The 20255-nt window shown below is 39.5% G+C and overlaps 1 protein-coding gene across 1 annotated transcript; it reads left to right on the top strand.

Moving 5' to 3' along the window:
• Nucleotides 1–733: 733 nt before the first annotated feature.
• On the top strand, nt 734–20010 carry LOC146160726 (WD repeat-containing protein on Y chromosome-like). The gene is made up of 23 exons (XM_083384999.1): nt 734–760; nt 1369–1453; nt 4176–4279; nt 4807–4983; nt 5710–5823; nt 6046–6211; nt 7912–8180; nt 8350–8462; nt 9719–9919; nt 10783–11047; nt 11829–11967; nt 12691–12912; nt 13280–13427; nt 13654–13718; nt 14220–14396; nt 15046–15366; nt 16180–16319; nt 16655–16876; nt 17045–17275; nt 17767–17892; nt 18288–18403; nt 19093–19248; nt 19616–20010. Exons 1-23 carry the CDS (start codon nt 734–736, stop codon nt 19872–19874), a joined length of 3843 nt encoding a protein of 1280 aa, XP_083241125.1. The 3' UTR covers nt 19875–20010.
• The last annotated feature ends 245 nt before the right edge of the window (nt 20011–20255 follow it).

Below are 20255 nucleotides of genomic sequence, written 5' to 3' on the forward strand. Positions count from 1 at the left end.
ATCGATACAAGGCGATAAAAAATCAATAGGGTACTAGGCTAGCTTCAAAAAGGCAGTTCTAGGAAACTTTGCTACCAATACCTACAGCTGGCACTATTTTTCTTTCTCGTCAGCTGATGTGGATATTTTGATTGATAGCTAATTTACCCCCTAAAGTGAGAAAATTTACCCCCAGGGGTAAATTTACCCCAGGTTAAAAAAGGCTGATGTAGATCAATTCCTTTTCCCGCGCTTTTGTAGACATTCGCGCCCTTTCTGACACGGGTCAGCTAACACGCTCATGTAGAGAGGCTTAATGTAACTTCATTATTTCCTGAAAAACGGGAGTCTCATGGATGGATTAAACTACCGTATACGTAATTTACTAACATAATTTAGTTATTATTTTTGCTGAGCTTTGTATTTAAAGTTTTTGCCCGAAGTGAATTAATATTATTTTTTGCAGGTCTTCTACTCGTCAAAATCGAAAGGTGAGATAAACAAAGTATTTAGTGTAAAAGGTAAAATTACGAAGTCATTGAAATACATTCAAAATTTAGGAGTCGTTGCTGGTTTTATTACTGCGACTTGACAAGCTAAACTCTTCTTCCTTTATTTAAGGCATCTTGAAACTTGCCTAGACCACCCAGTGCGGGAAACAAATTTAAGCAACTAAAATTGCATTGGCGTATTTAAAATAGATAAGAAATATAAACATAAAGACCTATTAACAAGGGTACCGCTTACAGAAAAAATGTATATGCGAATGTTGAAATTAGTAGTATGTGTGTATATAGCAGTGTTGTAAACAAGTCATTTTGAAATAACTTAAGTCCCAGTCAAGTCATTTAAAAAATAACTTAAGTTCAAGTCAAGTCTTTTGCAAAAATAACAAGTAAAGTCCCAGTCCAAGTCAACGGTTGCCTAAGTCAAGTCCCAGTCCAAGTCATCGGTTGCCCAAGTCAAGTCCCAGTCAAGTCATTATGAGAGCAAGTCAATTTCAAGTCATGTCATTGACATGAAAGTAAATTGTTAAACTATTGAAATTGGTAAAATTGTCCGACCATAAGCAACAATTTAACTAAAAAACTAACACAAACGCAATATACAGCACTTAAAGTGTTTAATGTGCAAAACCTAAAATAAATTTTAATGAAAAATACTTAATTTAATTTTAAGTTATTTGACATAATGACTTAAGTCCAAGTCAAGTCATTTGTCCAAAAGACTTAAATCAAGTCAAGTCATTTTGGTTAAAAGACTTAAGTCAAGTCAAGTCATTTAAAAACAGTGACTTAAGTGCACTTAAGTCAAGTCAATGACTTAAGTCATTACAACACTGGTATATAGTATACAAAATATATACAGTATTTCATTCTAATTCTATAGCAACAAAGTCAGAATGCAAAAAATTCAGAAGATGGTCCGGATAATCACAATCTTACAGAACTAGAGGAGATATTCAAAGAAACTGGTAAGCGTTCAAACGTCATGTGTTTTCGTTTTGACAAACTGATTGTTGACGAACAATTCAAACTGAAAGGGATTTACAGTACCGTATATACCTGGTATACCAAGTCAATAAACATAAAAAGTACTAACAGGATGCAGCAATGGTGTCATGATTGTTTCTCGACTTTATCCCTCCTTTGCCTGCGTATCTATATGTTGGTATAGCCTAGCCCAGGGGTCGGCAATCCCTGGCACGCGTGCCACTTTTGGCACGCGAGATGATTTTTCAGGGCACGCCAATCGATTTAGCGCGGCCGTTATATCACCTTAAGAAAGCGCAACCATTACATCACTACCGCATCATTAACATTATTATTATAACACTAACACTAGCGCTAACTAAGTAGTTGCACACATTTCCAGTTCGTGTCACAAATAAGTGTCTTTAATTAACTATTGTATGTAACATTTTTTGTGAGCGTTAAACTTGTTGTTTACGACTATATAACCGTTCGTATTACGTCACAATGCCCCAAAAGTGGTGTGAAGTTTTCTGCGTTAAAGCAGGACATTCTTCATCAGTGGTTCTCAACTGCCGGTCCGCGTCAAATTTCCTGCCAGTACGCAATATATGTTTCTAGGGTTGTTTTTAAGGTTTGGTTTGGGTGACCGCTAAGTAATTTTAAGAGATCGCAAGTGTTTTATTTAAATACCAAAAAGTTGCAAGTCCAAAATTTGGGAAACCGCTGGTTATATCTCAATTGCAAAATGCAGTGTTGTAAACAAGTCATTTTGAAATGACTTAAGTCCAAGTCAAGTCATTTGAAAAATAACTTAAGTTCAAGTCAAGTCTTTTGCAAAAATAACAAGTAAAGTCCCAGTCCAAGTCATCGGTTGCCCAAGTCAAGTCCCAGTCAAGTCATTATGAGAGCAAGTCAATTTCAAGTCATGTTATTGTCATAAAAGTAAATTGTTAAACTATTGAAATTGGTAAAACTGTCCGATCATAAGCAACAATTTAACTAAAAACCTTACACAGACGCAATATACAGCACTTAAAGTGTTTAATGTGCAAAACTTAAAATAAATTTCAATGAAAAACACTTAATTTAATTTCAAGTTATTTGACATAATGACTTAAGTCCAAGTCAAGTCATTTGTCCAAAAGACTTAAGTCAAGTCAAGTCATTTTGGTTAAAAGACTTAAGTCAAGTCAAGTCATTTGAAAACAGTGACTTAAGTGCCAATGACTTAAGTCATTACAACACTGGCAAAATGCAAGATGTTGAAGGCTGCTTGTACATCACATTTAAAACTTCAGTTCCGTAATTTGCAGGATTGTGATTTAACATAGAGGTAATGGACTACTTTGGAGTTTATCGTACTCCACAACCCTGCAAGTGTTGTGCCCAACTGTTTAAAATTAGGCTACAACTCGTTAAGTCTTAAACTTTTAAGTCCAGACTTTAAAAAACTTCAATAGAACCACGTATGGTATCAAAAAGACAGCAGCAAATTGCTTATTAAATTAAAGTTTCCGTTATTTGCTTTTAAGTTGCATACTTTTGTCGTAATTACATTTTGGGTTGATTTAATTTTTGAAGGTCAACCGGTCCGCAAAATTTAATTTAAAGTTTACCGGTCTGTTCTATATTAAACGTAAGCACTGTTCTACATTAAACGTAAGCACGTGTGTTTTTGTGCGACTGAGAAACCAACTAAAAGCGAAACTAATAGTTAACACTTCTAGGTATCGGCTGAAAACCATCGATGTATATTCCAAAAAATATAGTTAAATTACTATAGATGTCAGATCACAGTAGTGCTGTGGAGTCCGACTCGGGACTCGAGGCGGACGTGTGCGCATGCGCAGTACCAAATTTCAGCAAAAACTGTAAATTGCTAAGATGCAAACTGTAAATTGCTAAGGTGGAATAGCATATGCTGGTGGCATATTTTCCATGAGCCCTATAAGTGGATTGCGGAATATTCATCTTGTTTAAGTTGGGCAAATTGGTAAAATACAGGTTGTAGAGTCGGAGCCGGACTCGGGACTCGATGAAATCGCATATTCGGCCGTAGTCGAACTCGGGTTGTTTTTAACCAACTCCACAGCCCTGATTCCAATGCCAAACTAAACATAGAAAATTGTTTGGCACGCGAGTTGTTAATATTTTGACATTATTCATTAACTGGCACACTGAGTACGAAAGGTTGCCGACCCCTGGCCTAGCCCTTGGTATAACCTAGCCCCAGCGATTCTCAGACTGTGGTCCGCGGACCAACTTGGGTCCGTATAGAGCAGTTTCAGAGGGTCCGCAATGTGCAGAAATAATTGTGATTCGATAATAAAGCTTTTTGGGTGTAATGCTTGCTTTATATTATAATCTTTAGTTAGCGAATGATTCCAAAATTATTGCTGCAGTATTATGCTATACTAGAAAAAAAATGTATTCAAACGTTTTTAAACATTATAGTCTTTGGCGAATGTTTTTATGTCTTTATAGTTATGCTTTATTATTCGATAAGCGTAATAATGATGTCTGTTGTAACATGCAATGTTGAATTGTTATTTCTTCCCCCGTCAGAGGAATAAATAGTGCGAACATATTTTTTTCAAATAGCATAACATTTTACGCATGCCTTAGAAGTTTGCACTACGTGACGCCAAATACAAATTTCCAAACGTGACGTATAATATGAATATCAAAACTCCTACAGAAGTAAAGTTTTGTTCTATTCAGTTGCTGATGGAAGTGACGGGTTGGACATGGGTCAGTTTAGAGTGGCGATGAAACGAACCATGGGCGACGTTTCCGACGACGAGCTGGACATGTTGTTTATGAAGGTAAGTAATTGTTTGCTTATCGGAGAGTGACAACTCGCATTTAGACACCCCAGTTCCGGCATCGTATGTTTTACTAGGCCTGCATTCTAATTACGCTTCTTCTTAGAACCTTTGCTGTGTTATTGGGGTTACCAGGGGCGTTTCAAGGATTTTCTGTTTTGAGGCACATAAATTTACAGACATGTTGTCACAAAGTTATGTGATAAAGCAATTTGTCTTAAAATCACCTGTTCTTGCGAACTAGTGAGTATGCAGGCTGGTGAAAGGCAGTCTAACAAACCAAGCGTAAACGCATATTCGGAATTTGGGTTCAAAGAATACGAAAATTACCGATCATGAAAGAAAACAAAACTAAAAGTAAATACGAACGGAACAAAGGCATATCATGAGAGTTTACAGGAACGTATAGCTTTACAGAAACGTAGCAATATACACCAATCGTTCAGACAACAACTTAAAAAAAAGCCAATTCAGTGAAAATTCGAGCTGGAAACAGACAAATGACAGTTAATTTTTTCTCTTTCAAGGTGGATTCCAACTGCGACGGCACAGTTGATTGGAGCGAGTACCTCACCTATATGCTGCTCGAGTACCAGGAACGCGAGAACATGAACTCCCGAGGTCAGGACTGTCCATTTCCTAATGCGATGATTCCCGTCCACTGCAACCACTTGGAGTCCATTTGCCGCATCACGATGCTCATGGTAGATAGCTGTTATGTATGACCCTATGGCAGTGGTTCTCAACCTTTTATGGCTTGCGGCACCCCTCAGAAATAATAAATAGATTGCGGCACCCCTACAAGAATTTTCCGTAGGTAAATCACTAGAATGTCACAATAAACGGAACTGGAACAACACACATCAACTCTGCACAACGTAGGAAGTTATAATTGGATTTATTCCACTCTAATCTTACACAGAAAGTTTTAAGAGTTGAGCAAAAATCAAATTCTCGAAGTTTCTTAAATATCTCTCGGCACCCTTGGGTATTAGAAATGGCACCCCGTGGTACCGCGGCACCCCGGTTGAGAACCACCGCAGAAGCAACCAGGTGTAGTCAACTTATCGCAATCGACGTGTTGGCCAATGGCCCCCCCTGGAGTATACTACATCCGCACTGCAGAGAGCAGGCGTATGAGCACGAACAATAAACGTTTCTTGGTTTCATTGACACGCTATTAGCGAGCTGATTTCCCGAAATCTTTCAATATAACAAAGCGACTGACTAGTTTACGATGCAAATTAAAATAAAAGAGAAATGATTAAAGTTAATCGAGCAATTATAGATGTATATAAAGATATAACAAATTACCCGTACGTGTTGATGTAAAAAAAAAACTTTTTCTTGGACTATAGAAAATAGCAGGTGCTCTCTTGTAAAGCATGGTTATTAGGTTTGATATACCGGTACGAACAATTTTGTTTTAGGCTTACACGAGAATTGGTACTCCCGAGTACGACATAGAAGAAGCAAGCAGTCGTTACCTTACCTTGAGTAAAGAAGGCATTCTTAACGTTTGGAACTCCGATTGGGTGCTGCAAGTAAGGAAGTTAGATGCATTGTCATTTAAAACAGAATAGTTTCCATAATATATAAATAAAAACACACGTTTGCTTTATAACAACCATGCTTTCTTTATAACAACCAGGCCTAATATATACACCTGTGATTAAAGAGCAGAAACTACGTTTAAATAAATTGAATATTTTGTTATGCTACTTGTAGATTTTGGTTATAATACCGGTCTGTAATTTTCTACAAAGAAAACCACAATACTGGACAACAGCAACGGTGTTACCAAGTCGACCTGGTACACAGATTTAGTTTGTCTGTCAAACAGCAACAACATCGCCGTCGCATCAACAGAATACGAGATATCGTTTTATTCCATGACCAGCAATTTGATACAGAAGAAATTCCAGATCAGAAGTAAGTCCTATGCATAATTTTGTAACCAGAAAGATATGGATGAAAAGAAGAACCAATTGCGTATCTCACGACCTTTTTTCCTCCTGTGGCCACGAGCGTATAACATTGAATTATTCGCCAGAAGCTTTACTCATAAAAGGTTGACGGGCATCACTTATGAAAGTTTAAAGAACACTTGTTTTAACCCTGAAAGCCTGTAAATGCTGAAACAAATCTACATAATAAAAGAGAAAGTTTGTGAGATGTGTGTGGCAACATGTTCGTCCAGTCATTTTACAATATATCTGTGTTACATCACAATGGAAATGTTACGTCACACTCAATGCGATTTACAACATGGTACAATGTTACCAAGATTGTGTTTAAGCATGAATCTCAAGCCCCAGCGTTAGTTAATTTAATACAGGTATATTGAGAAGTTTTTGTGGATCCCCGGTTGAGAACCACTATTATAAACTATGCTAACAAACGTGTGCAACGTTCCAAGTAAAGACTTAAGTTTAACAATGCCAAGTTTAGGCAGAGTTTGCAAAATATCGCGTTTGTTGTCGCAGTAAGTAAAAAATAGTCCAACTTTAATTTACCTGCCGGGAAATAAAAAAATAAAACTAAGTATATTTCCTTTATAAAGTAAAATTTTAATGTTTCCAACTAAGACTATTATGTTTAGGAACTTTTTGATGCCTGTTTACGCGTAAAATTTAGGTAGAGTTCGCAAATTTAAGAAGAATTGAATTTTTAAGGCCAAAGCCTAATGACTTCTTACAATGTGTTTACCCACGCAATACTTAGCAGAGTTCGCGAAATATTGCGTTTATTGCAGTAGTTAACAGTAAGCATTTGTTTTTTCAATGAGGATTTTTCTCACGTTTGACACAGTTTAGCACCGGGATTACGTATTTGCTTAAACATGACGCTATCAAGCAAGTCTAAGCAACTGCTGCTGCAACCTTAAGTTTTACGTTTGGGAGTTATTCTCAATTGACAAACGTCACGGGTTTTCCTTACTTAAAAGATGTATTGCATGCTTAGCTAAGTGTTGTGCGCTATAGTTAACTGACTTCACATCACATGATTTGAAATTTCTATTTAGTGACACTTAGTTCAAACGTTTAGGCATAAGCAAATTTGTTATGACATTTAAAAAATATGTTTTCATTATTTATGTCATTTACGAAGATCTTACGAATAATCGGTAAATATTCTATTTAACCTGGGCAACGCCGGGTATTTCGTCTGGTTTTTCATATTTCAGTAGAACGACTAACTCTAAAATATCAACATCAGGCTGAAATATCACATGAAAAATAAACTGCAATATCACATGAAAATAAACATACATAGAGTATTGCCTACTATGGATTACACACAAAATCGTGAAGCGTTCCTTATTTTTAAACAAAATTATGTTGATCTATAATCAAACTTTTTGGCTTTGCAATTCATTACCAAATTAATCATAAAGTTGTTACCGTATTTTGATCCTTTATATGTTTTCGACTTATTTTCTATGTGGAGTACTATACCTCATTCAATTTAAGCTTACACTGACCGGCCTTGCCACTCGAAATGGTTGTTTAAGAATTAGTGACGCGCCCCCCCCCCCCAAAAAAAAAAAAATTGCCTCAAGCGACCATGCATGTTTGTAATACAACCCCTACGAGGTTATGGTTAAACGTAATCCCTTCTTATCGCCGCAGACCTCGAAGATTGCGTGCTGTCGATGGACTACAACTTCAAACCGATCGCGCCCAAGAAGAGCATCTTGCTCTGGGGCGACACTAGTGGCGCGATTTCGCTGATCCGCTTCTACGAAAACCCGAACATCTGCTTGTTCGGCGCCAATAAGAGCGGCTGGACGACCATGAGCGCTCTGTGCGCGGGCAGCTTCGCAAACGTGGTGGCCGCCAAGTTTCCTGGCATCCACTTGGGCTGGGTGCAGCAGGTCCAATACTTTGTCAGCAAAAAGGTGGGCCGTCGCTCTTGTTGTTGAATTGTGTCGAGCCTCGTAACCGTTTGTGTTCTGGTTTTATTATTGTGGCACCATAGGATATTTGCTTTCGGTATAAACCAAGTACAATGCTTTTTTAAAAGTTTTACAGTAATCGACAGCATAAAAGGACAGTAAATGTACACAGGGTCAAGAATCTTTCGTGTCTGGATGCATATCAACCGAAAGAGCCTTGCACTTTGCCGACATTACACCCAAAGTGGCAGGAGCTGTGAAAGATCAGCACATTGCCATACGAAGGTAAACAGTATGCGACACACAATTTATTTCAATGACCCTTTGGTTTGTAATTAGATGATTTCTAAAAGTTAACTCGAGATTCAACAATTTTTTTTCCTACATGGTCGGATAATTCTTAGAACTGAAGATCGTTGGCCGCATATAAAAAAATTTGACTTATTTATTATAAAATCGTATTATAAAAGGAAAATTGTACTCTTGAATTTTATAGTTAGCTTTGTGAAATTGTCGTTTAATTTTAAACTTCATCAAAGTTTATCTTAGTTTTGCATCCGGCAAACATTTCCATTAATAAACTAACAATAACATTATTTTGGGATAATCTCGAAAATATACCGCGGGACGAAGAATTAAATTTGCGGGATGGTCTGGTGGTATTTCGGTAACTACTGAGTTAATTCATATTATTGGCGTTGTACAATACATTGTACATTGCGTGGACAATACCCAACTGCGATTTGGCGACCGCTGTGGCGTGAAATGGAACGAAGGTTAATAATAATAAAAGGCTAAATGTGGTTTGAAAATTATCTTGTCAAGTCAAAACGTGACGCCGTGACGGTTGTCGGTACATGCTTGACACTTTGTGCTGTCACTTTCGACTGCCGGCTATCGGCGGTTTTCTAAATCGGATTTGCGAATCTTTGCATGTTCGCTATATTTTACTTCAAAAAGCCACTTGGTAACCACTGATAGAGCCAGTCAACAGATCCTTCGCAGTCGCGTCGACTGATATGCGGGTTTCGCCAAGCTTGCCACGCGCCAATTTCGAACACGTGTTTCAAACTCGTATTTATGGCGTTTGCTTGTTGAACCGATATTTTGTGAGTCGATGATACGTATACTCAATGTATCGAGATTTAAAAATTCTAAACTTTGTAAAGGTTTCTAACTGATGATGATATGAGTTCGTATCAAAATTTTTTTTCTTTACCTATGGATGATGTCGATTTACTCGACCCTTTAGGCTTTGAAATTTTTTATCAGCTACATTACAGATCAGTGATTAGCGTACCTAAGCTTGTTGTTTTTGTTTATCTGAAAAGTAAATAATATGTTTTTTTTTGCAAACAGCCAAAATTTTCTGGGATTAGTCTTACGTAAATTGTGAATAGGTCCGATGTTAAATTGGGTGCAAAAAAACTTCTACGTTTTTTCACACAGTTAAAACTGACTAAGAACAATTTTATGAAAATTGTTAAAAATTTTGCTTGCGAAAATAACTTAAAATAACCCTATATCTTCTCCCTTTTTAGGAGTTCGTTCTTCTCTGTCCTCAAGGGTGTGCAGTGCCTTGACTACGACCCGGACTGGAACCTCATTGTGACGGGCAGCCGAGATTGTGACGTCAGAATGTGGAATCCCTACGTGGCCAACAAGTCGTCGGCAGTGCTTAAAGGTCACACGTTCGCCGTTGTGAACGTTCACATACGCGGCACCGAGAATCAAATAATCAGGTACAGACGGTCTTGCTTAATATCAGTGTCGCATTAGGCGTTAATTAGTATTGTTGAAAATTCGAAACGAGAGACAGCAATAAATGTGCTTTGATTTATAATAGAGGTCATATAACTGACCACTTTAGTTTTTACCATCAGTTTGCTCTTAGGACATTTCGAACTAAACATCACAATTTTTATCGCGTTGTGTGACTTAGCCCTTTGTTGCCCTAAATATGACCTGCTGGACATTTGTTATTGTTACAAGAATCCGCGAGGTTGTTTTACGTCAATTTAACCCTTGTTGTGACACAAAACTGAACTAAAACCTAACAACCATACGACAAACAATTCTCGATTTTATCACTGCAGAAACGGTAAGTTAGCCTTCTGGGAACAAATCGGTAAAACGTTTAAACTTTTCTCGAAAAAAAAAGACACAAACATTCGATAAAGTTGCTACAATGCCGTGTAAACTTATTAAGGTGTTTGTTGTGGGCAAGTCGTTTTTTGTCGCTGACTCACTGTTGTGTTATTGTTGCCAACAGCTGTATAGAATTCGATTGACACCGGACTACCGATTGTTGGGCCTACAACCAAATAAACATTGCAATACAACCAACTAAAATCCCTTATCGTTAATTTTAGTAGATTGGCAACGAAGATTTAGACGGCGTGTTTATATGCTTCGCGCTTAGTTTGGCGAGAAGTTAGAAAGGGGTCAGACCTTTCGGGCTTAAGCAAAAGTTTATAGGCTTTATGCCTCATTGTTTCCGTTTTTTATACACGAAAAAAAGCAGCCCTTCGCAATTACCCAAGGGTGTCTAATTTTATCGAACGACAAGGCTATTAAAAAAAAAACGGTTGTCTTTATCGTGAAGCATTAGCAAAGACAAGAACATCCGCATCTGGGACCTCGGCGATTACTCGTGCAAGCAGAACATCAATGGCAGGAACGTGATGCTGGGACGACTAGACGTGAGCGCCCTCTATGTGGACGACCGTCGCAAGGAGATGGCGATCGCCACCAACCAGATCGGAGTGTTCAGGCCCAGCAAACCGTCGCTGATGAACCTGAAGCGCAAGCACATCCGTAGCCACCAGAAGCCAGTATCTTGTGTGCTATATAACCCGCTGTTCAAGCAGGTCAGATGAAGTTTCTGTGTGAAGGCAACTATATAGCAACGCCTTTATTAGATCTTTTTATAATTCAGCACGTGAGGTGTCGGATAGACGTTTTGTGTCTGGTTCCCAAATTTTTATTCCGTGGCCTAACTTTTTTTCATAAAACAGTTTGTGGCTCACCGTGTGCCGTTACCTTTTTGTAATCCCAACTTACGCCTGCATTGTCGGACAATTTGTGCTAACAGCTATTTTCGTAAACTAAGACATAACATATTTAGTTGCAATATTTTCAAATATCTCTATGGCCCAATGAAAATAGTCTTGTGGCCAACTCCTAGGCCATGGCCCACAGTTTGGGAACCGCTGTGCTGGACCCATCTGCTAAGATTTTATTTTGGTATAACGCCATTTCTTGTAAGTTTTTATTAGCCTACATTGCCGACAATTAAAAAAAAATGCCAAAAAAATATATCCAATATTTGTGAATACGTTTTCCCTTTGTCCGCGACGCACTTTGCAGCCTTCCACGGCACAACGGTAAAGAAGCGCTGTCATTCGCGCGACGCGCGAAAATTTTTCGCACTTACGTAGTTAAAATAGTTAAAAAGTATTCGAAATGGAATCGTGCCTAGTTTGTCAAAGAGGCGGCGGGCCGGATGAACTTCATCCGGCCCGCGGACCGTAGGTTGCCGACCCCTGCTTTAGTTAATAAACTTCCGTTAGTCATTTTGTTGTAAGCTGCAGCTTTATGACAGAAAACAAAAGATAGCATGACGGTAAAATTATGTTTTCTTCATTGTAGCTCGTTACTGGTAGTGACGATTCAATAGTGGCAGTGTGGGATTTAAAGACAGGCACCAAGACAATGCAGTTTTGCGCGGAAGAAGACGTGGAGATATCAGCCATGGCTCTCGACCCAACTGGAAGAAGGCTAGCTACAGGTAAAAAGAATAAAGTAGGGGGTCCACAAATCCTGATACGCATAAAAGGTTGCTCGTTGCATGTTAAAGTGTTAAACAATCATACATTTATTGCAACAGTTTATATATTCAACAGCTGCTGGAAAATATAGTTTACATTCGCACGTAAAGACGTTTGAACAGAAAAAAATTGGTTGTCGTTCTCTTTACCACATAAGTCGGCCTCTGTTGACGATATAGCACAAATATTTTTGACGACATAGCAGTAGTTTTTGCACCTTACAAATACTATGCTTTCGTAAAATTTTACGTTGAGTTTTTAACTCGGCCTGTCAAACATGGCAAGTTTTCTTAAATTCACGTATTTTACAGTAAACAATGTTTAGGAAAGAAATGTTGATATATGCCTAACCGAGTGTTTCTCAACCTTTTATGGCTATCGGCACCCCTCAGAAATAATATATAGATTGCGGCACCCCCACAAGATTTTTCCGTATAGGTAACTCAGTAGAATGTCAGAATAAAAGTCACTGGAACAACACACATCAATTCTACATAACGTAGGAAGCTGTAATTGGATTTATTCTACTCTAATCTTACACAAAAAGTTATAAGAGTTTAGCACAATCAGGTTCTTAAAGATTCTCAAATATCTCTCGGCACCATTAAGCATTAGAAACGGCACCCCAGAGTGCCGCGGCACCCTGGTTGAGAATCACTGGCTAACCGAACGAATCTTTGCAGGTTCGCGCAACGGCTCGGTGGCCTTGTGGAACTACAACAACGGCGCGTGTCTGCGTCGCCTGAACAAGGCAGACGACCTGGAGATCGCCGGCGTCATCTTCTGTCGACGTCACATCTTGGTGGCCGGCTGGAACAAGCACGTGACCACGTACACGGACCAATACGAGGACGACGGCTTCAGGCACTTCAAGCGGACGCACGGCGACGATATAACCAGTTTAGGTATACGACTTTTTCGTTGCGACCCTTTTTAGCATTGCGCTGTTACAGTGATAATTAATCTGAATCCAAACTGAAAACAAAATTCCCTAAATATTGCAACATGCCAACAATTTTCTCAACGGAATATTTTGGGGAGTCATAGGTATACGCGTAAAATTCGGGGGGAAATACTTAAGAAAACCAACTATATAGTATCTGGTTTATTCTGTTTGCTTTGGAGCACGCTTTTTGTGGAGGTCACGACGACCTAGTCACGTCAGTATGCGTGGGGTAGGTTTGCCACCCATTATCTGAATAATAGGATATTACCGTTAGATTACCCATGGGAAATCCGCCACTAAGATAAGCTACTAACTCTTTCGTCCAGTCTACCACAACTCGTCCTCGCTTCTGGCCACCTCATCTTACGACGGCTACATCTTCGCGTGGTCATACGACACAGAGGACGTGATCGTCGCCTTGAACATGTATGAGAGCATTCTGCCCATTCACCTCGGCACCAAGGAAGTATCGAAGTACGTTTGTGGCTGCTGCGCGTTGCACTTTCGTGCATTAGCTAAAATAACCTTAAACAACAAACTATATAGGCTTTATGTAAAAAATGTAGCTTGAGAAATCCTACTTGTTTGCATATCGCGATGAACTAAACCCGTTTTACCATATACTATAATATAATTTTTCACCACTAAACAAACTTAACATTGTTATTAGGGTAAATTTTGTATGTTGTTTTTCTGAAAGGTCTGATGTTTCTGGACAAGATAAATATCGAAAGAATTCATACGAAGCAAAAAGACCATCAAAAGGTTATTACAAAAACTAAGACATATGGTTAAAGTATTTAATTCTAGCATTTCACCAACGAAGCTATGTATTATTGCAAATACATACCTTGGCTTTTTGGTGTTTGATTACAAGGGGTTACGAGCAAAAAAAGTAAAATACAACAAAATTGTATGCTTCATTTCCAACTCGCCTCTATTCGACATATTTTTCACAGTTGAAGCTTATATTACAGTAGTATTTCGTAATCCTTTATTTCGTAAATCCCCATAAGTGTCTTTTTTCTTCAATATATGTTCTTAATAAGATGGGCTTTAAATATTTTGACCGTTTAACCTCTTAAACTTATTGGGAAAGCAATGCCCCTTTTCGAGTTCAATGTGATGGTGAATATGGTCACGTTTTCCTGAGCCTAAAAAATCCCTCTTACAAGAACGGACTAATAGGCTCTTAGGTGAACCTCAAGTTGCCCGCGCACTGTGTAATGCGCCTCCAGTGATAACAGAAATAACTTTGTTTGCCAGCGTGGTCATCCAAGTCGAACACAAGAAGCAGTTTCTACTCGAGAACCGATTCCTCTAACAGCAAGGCTTCGACTCCCAAAGCAGCCGAAGAGAATGCCGAAAAATCACTTGTTGATCGCTGGCTTCCCTCCTACTTGCCTTGGATCAAAGGCACTAAAGGCGACAGCGAATTCACGGGTGAATCCCGGCTCGTTTAAAAGTGTCCCCGTCCTAAAGCATTTCGAAAATGTTTAGCGGTACAGCATAGCTGGTTTTTACCTGTTGCGTTTTTCTACGTTTAGTGATTTTAGGCGTAAGCAAGAGTGTATAGCACCCAGAACAAATCGTTAGTTTTGGAAGCTGAACATCACAAAACCTTCCATGGTTAAAACCAACTTTGTATACCTCGAAATCAGCGGTTTTCTAACTGGGGTCCGTACAGCAGTTTCAGAGGGCCCACAAGGAGAATTAGTCTTCGAGTTTTTAAACATTAGGCTTTAGCGAATGTTTTTAAACAATATCGGTCATCATTATTGTCTTTAGTTATGCTTTATTATTCGATCATACAGCATGTTTTATGATGTCTCGATATATCAATATAATTGCAACGGGTACCCGGGCAAGAAATTTAGAAACGTTTGGGAGCCGCTGCTCTATATGGATATCTGGTACCCCACTGTAACTCCGCGTATTTGTTTAATTTATACCTAAACCCAAACAAATGTTTAAACCAGCCAGACTCTCCAGACTTATTTTACCTATGACATGTATGCTTCTTCATAATAACGTCAGTTATTTTTTACCGATAACATGTGCTAAACCGTCCGCTGGGTGGATTATCATACAGACTCGGATTCACCCGAGGAAGAGTTGGAACCAGAAAGCGAGAGATCACGCCGCAAGGAGCCGGCGGTGGGTACAACGTCAAGGAAGAAGAGTCAGAAGTCTTTCCACACCGACCACGTGGTGCACAAGCTGTTATTTCTCCAGGACCGACACAGCGACGAGAATACGGCCATCCTGCTGGCGGCGTCCACCTGTGGCCTCGTTGCCGCTTGGTCTGTCCACCAGAAGGGTGGACTCCTGGGCTACTTCGAAGCCACGAAGCACCAAAACGAGGCCGTCATCGCCATGGACTCGGACGAGGACAACGACGTGCTATTAACAGGTATATGAGGCGCTTGAATAGAAACTCGACAAAAGAGACGGTAGATGCTGACAGGAGCCGTTCGTGTCTGTTTGCTCGTAAATACTGCCTCCTCAGTCGTAAATCTCATTAATTCACTCGATGCGGACTAGTTTGTAGGACCAATTGACGTATTTGGTGATTCCGCAAACGAACCGCTACAATAAGAACTGATCCGAACTTGTAAAAGCACACGTGCCAAAATATGTGAATGTGCAGATGTCCGCAGATGGAAAATAACTGTCTAAAGATAAACGCGCACCTGCAGCTGACACAGAAAAGGATTTAATCTAGCACAGTTTCTTTCTTATTGAAGTTTGAGTGACAGTCTATTTTAAACAAAAAATCACCTGTTAAGCAACTGTATAAAAGTAAGCTTGAACAATATCAACACATTGCATGTCTATCTTTGTTTATTACATTTTTGGCTACTGGTTTAAGATTACAATGTATTGTGGTATTATTATAACTGTGGGAGTATTTCACAGCTTTAGCCAAGATGGTATTATTAGCCGGTATTAATTTAAATAGCCTATACTGTCGAAATTGTAAGTCCATTTAATGAAATCGGTATTCATTCATCTTAGACTTGCCTAAAAAAATGAGTCACAAAATGACATAATAAAATACTGAGATCGCACTCTGTAACTGTTGTCGCTTCGAACACAATGATCTACACAAAAGTAAGTTTGATTTTGGCTACGTTTCGTGCGGAATCTTTTTCGATTTCTAAACCCCCCAGAACAAAATGGAGTCGACTCGATGTTGCCTAACATATTACCATTGTTTCAACAGGCGACAGCAGAGGGTACCTAAAGATGTGGGAGATCTCAAACTACTGTAACGGTGAGGAGATTCGACAACGTCGCGAGCGGCTGGTGGCCGAAGACGTGAACGTCCAGCACGACCGCGACGATGGGTGTTTCACCGACGGGGTAAGTGCCAATAAGGGTTATGCTTACTAAAAACACAGAAATTGATTACAATTAAAATTATAACTTAAAGTTATAAATTATATATGCAGTTGCCATTACAATTTAAAATAAAACCTGAACTAGAGTAATGTTTAATCGATTTAGAATAACTTTTGACAAAAGATTACTCGTTGGTACTTTCGGTGAAAACCAAAATGAGATTACAATTAGAAGCACATCGTTTTCATGAACACGTTCCCTTCCAAGCAAAAAGTGGTAAAACACTATAGTTTACTATTATTTTTATTCGTGTAAATGGCTTCACCCAAGCAGAAAACCTATTGTTTCACCATCAGCACTTCACTTACCCGACGTACATTCCTGTTGACGAGCCGCCGCGACTTCTCTGGGCGATACGTGCTCACGTAATGCCGGTCACTTGCGTGACGTACGTAAAGGACGCAAACTTGGTGATCACCGGCAGCACCGACTGCAGCGTGCGTCTGTGGAACAGCAACGGACGCTACATCAGCACCTTCGGACAGAAAGAGCCCTGGAACATTCAACTCAACACGGAGGTAGAGCGAAGACGAGTGAATCTCAAACTGTGTGCAGCGGCACACTATTGTTGCTTGGGCTATATTGATTCGATTATGAAAACCCAAAAAAACAATTCATTTCCGGCACGACACGTGCAAAGTGATACTATTTTCACCATAAAGAACAAAATGCTCTTGATCCTTTAGGACAGAGATCTTCAGGTGCGCATCCCGGAGGACGTTAGGAGAGTGGGATCGCCAACCACGTTGCGAACGATCAAGGGAGGCTTCCACTTGCAATGGAAGCAGGTAAAGAACGCGGTCAACTTTATGGGAAAGGCACGTGCACTTAATGTTCTCGCCGAATGCAAAAAGCAAATCGCGCACGAAGAGGAGATCAAGGAACAGTTCAACGATGTTAACAAGAGCTTGCTCCAGGTAGGTCTGCATATATACTGTTATGTCTATATCTTCGTAAGTTAAGTTTATAAGAAGAGGGTGAATACGGGATTAAAGTGTGTTGCTTTGATCAACTAAAGCGTAAAAGAAAAGCAACCAATAGGGCATAATAACTGTTCTGTTATCCTAGGCAAAATTAAGCACCAACAGGTAATAAAAATAACCTTGTTGCGTGCTGTATAGCTACCTACTGAAATAACATTTTTTTCTTTTTAACGTGTAATTAGTATTTTATTCGTGCTTTGGTTTGTGACATATTGTGTCAAAAATGCTGTTAACTAGTATTATACCATTTGATTCACAAATCCGCTCTTCAGGCGCTAATGTTTTGCACGACTGTTTTCAATTTGTTAGACTGTCAGTCAAAGCGTAAACGCCCAAGTACTGGATATGCACGTTTATTGGCGCAGACCATTTTACGAGGAACGCGCCAGCACCGCTTTGCTTACCGTTTAGTTGTTGGCTTGCAGGAAAACATGCCCAAACGGGGATCTTTGGCACTGGGGCGACGTGGCAGTGTCACTGTTTGGATGGACGACACGCCGCATTCAATCCTAGCGCAACACCAGCAACAGTCAGTGATCGAAAGCTACAACGTACGTTTCTATCTCTCATTTCTCTTGCCTTGTTTATCTATTCTATACGTTGATGTATTTTTAGCCTGTAGTTAAAAATAGTATTTATCCTTCTAAGTAATCTGTTCTTTCTGCTGAAGGACTTTTGTCAATACGGACCTGTATAGTGTATGCTTTAGAACTGCTTTTAGTGTCAATTCGGAAACTAAACAATCCAATCACCTCAATATATAGCACACTTACGCTGTATCGCTGGGTTCTTATTCGACAAATATTTAATTCGTTCTTAAATTCGCTGTTATATTAAAACGAAAGGTTTTATCATAAAGCTGCAGTTGCAGAGAAAGCTGACAACGGAAACAGTCCTGTCGTAAACTTTGATACCGTGTTGCAAAAACAAAAGTTTTTCTCCTTAGGCGGAACAAGCATATCAACGCATAACCAAGGACGGAATAAAGAGCGAGATTTTGGGAAAGATCAATTACAAGCCTAAGAGAAGACACAAAGAGTCGGTTGTTGACCGCAACCTCAAGTACGTTACATAACAAAAATTTATTTCCTATTATATATAGCAAAAAGCTGCGATTCGTCCTTTTACGAACAATCAAGTATCGAAATAGACTATGCTTGCTTACAACACTCGTATACTAATACACGACTGTTGGTTTATACCATGGTCGGCAAACAGGTTGCCGCAGAGCCATTTTTAGTGGGCCGCGAGTTACTTTCAAATAGCTTAGTGTTATCATGCAGTTGTGGGCCGCGTTATAGTCGTACATTCGTTGCAGTCTATTGTAAAAGTTAGTGTGGCATAGAATTTTTAGATTGGTTCAGCTTTGAAAGGCCTACGTGCCAAATGTGGTCCTACTATATTTTTGCCACCTTAAACTGTATGTTATTGAAAAACTTTTCGCGCTTCGCGCGTAGCCTATATTCTTCGTTTTAGAGAATTTTTACATCATGATATAGCAGTCTTTTGGGCATCAAGGCGCCGTGTTATATGTTATATTTTATATTTTTTTACGTAGTGGGCCTTCAATAGATTTGAAAAGAGTACTTTGGGCCGCGACAAAAAAGTTTGCCGACCACTGGTTTATACCATTGTTTCACATCTGCTTTTGGAAGGTGCAGCGGAATTTCTAAATTTATTTAAATATAGCTTGGCCTTCCGATCCCGCAAATTTAAGATGTGTCCTGGAAGGTTTAAACTTTACATTTTAGATGGAGCGAAACACACCCGCTGGTTTACAGCGCGTTGCCCTACTTGGAGCTTGACCCCCCGGTCGAGGCCCAAATGCCTGAATACTTGAAGAAGAAAGGCCTTGCTAAGCACGCGAATACTATCATTGCGCATAACAGGGCTTTGGAATTCCTCAGGTCAGTTGGCAAAGGAGTCATAGTCGGACTGTAAATTGTAAAGATGAAATAACATATAATGGACTATTGTTCCAACTGTGTATTGTAGATGGACGAATTGAATGACACACCTATAAATGGATTGCTGAGCATCCACTTTTATTTAGTTATGTATAATTGGGTGGAATAAAGGTTGTATAGAGTTGGAGCCTCGTGACTCGACAAAGTCGCACATTTGGCCGGAGTCGGACTAAGTTATTTTTAACCGATGAAAACCTATACGGATTTACCACTGTTATAACGCAATTCTAAAAGCAACCTTATATTATGTCAAACGTGGGCCAAACGTTGCCAGATCCAGCAGCAACGCAATATGCTTGTTGCGCAGACCGAAGACATCGCATGCGTTGCCTTCTTCGGGTGGATCCCTATCGGAACGAAAATCAGGTTTCAATCGGATATCGCCTTGCCTATCGACGAGCAGCTGTAACGCGAAACAGTCTCAGCATTCCTCGTTGAGTCAGGGAAGCAGTGGAAGGGGTGTACGGGACGACCCCCCACCGCCCCTCAGGGTAAGGTGGGACGTGAGTGGCTCAAGCATCTCAATCGGCCGGTCCAGGACAGGATTCAAAACCCCTGAACACTGACCGCCGCGCTTGTTAGTATCTTGGTATTCTATTTTTGCACTTTTCAGTCACTTTTGGCCTTGCCAAGTCGCTTTTATTGCTCGTTGATTTTGAGGAAAGAAAGTTATTTATAAATTTCTACCACAACTGAAAAACCAATTACCTTCCTTAATTTAGCGTTATCATATAATTTTTTTTTTCGTTAAACGTTTACGTGTTCGTGGTGTATTTCTATGATTATTCGAAATAAACGTTTTCTTTTAACAATGGCTATCGAATATATAAAGCCACCAATGTTCACGAGACAAACCTGCTTTGTGTAGTGTTTAGACCAGGAGTCGGCTACCCCTGGCACGAGACGATTTTTCAGGGCACGCCAAATGATTTAACGCGCACGTTATG

Source organism: Ascidiella aspersa, chromosome 3 (assembly GCF_963924565.1).
Source record: "Ascidiella aspersa chromosome 3, kaAscAspe10.2, whole genome shotgun sequence".
Taxonomy (NCBI): domain Eukaryota; kingdom Metazoa; phylum Chordata; class Ascidiacea; order Phlebobranchia; family Ascidiidae; genus Ascidiella; species Ascidiella aspersa.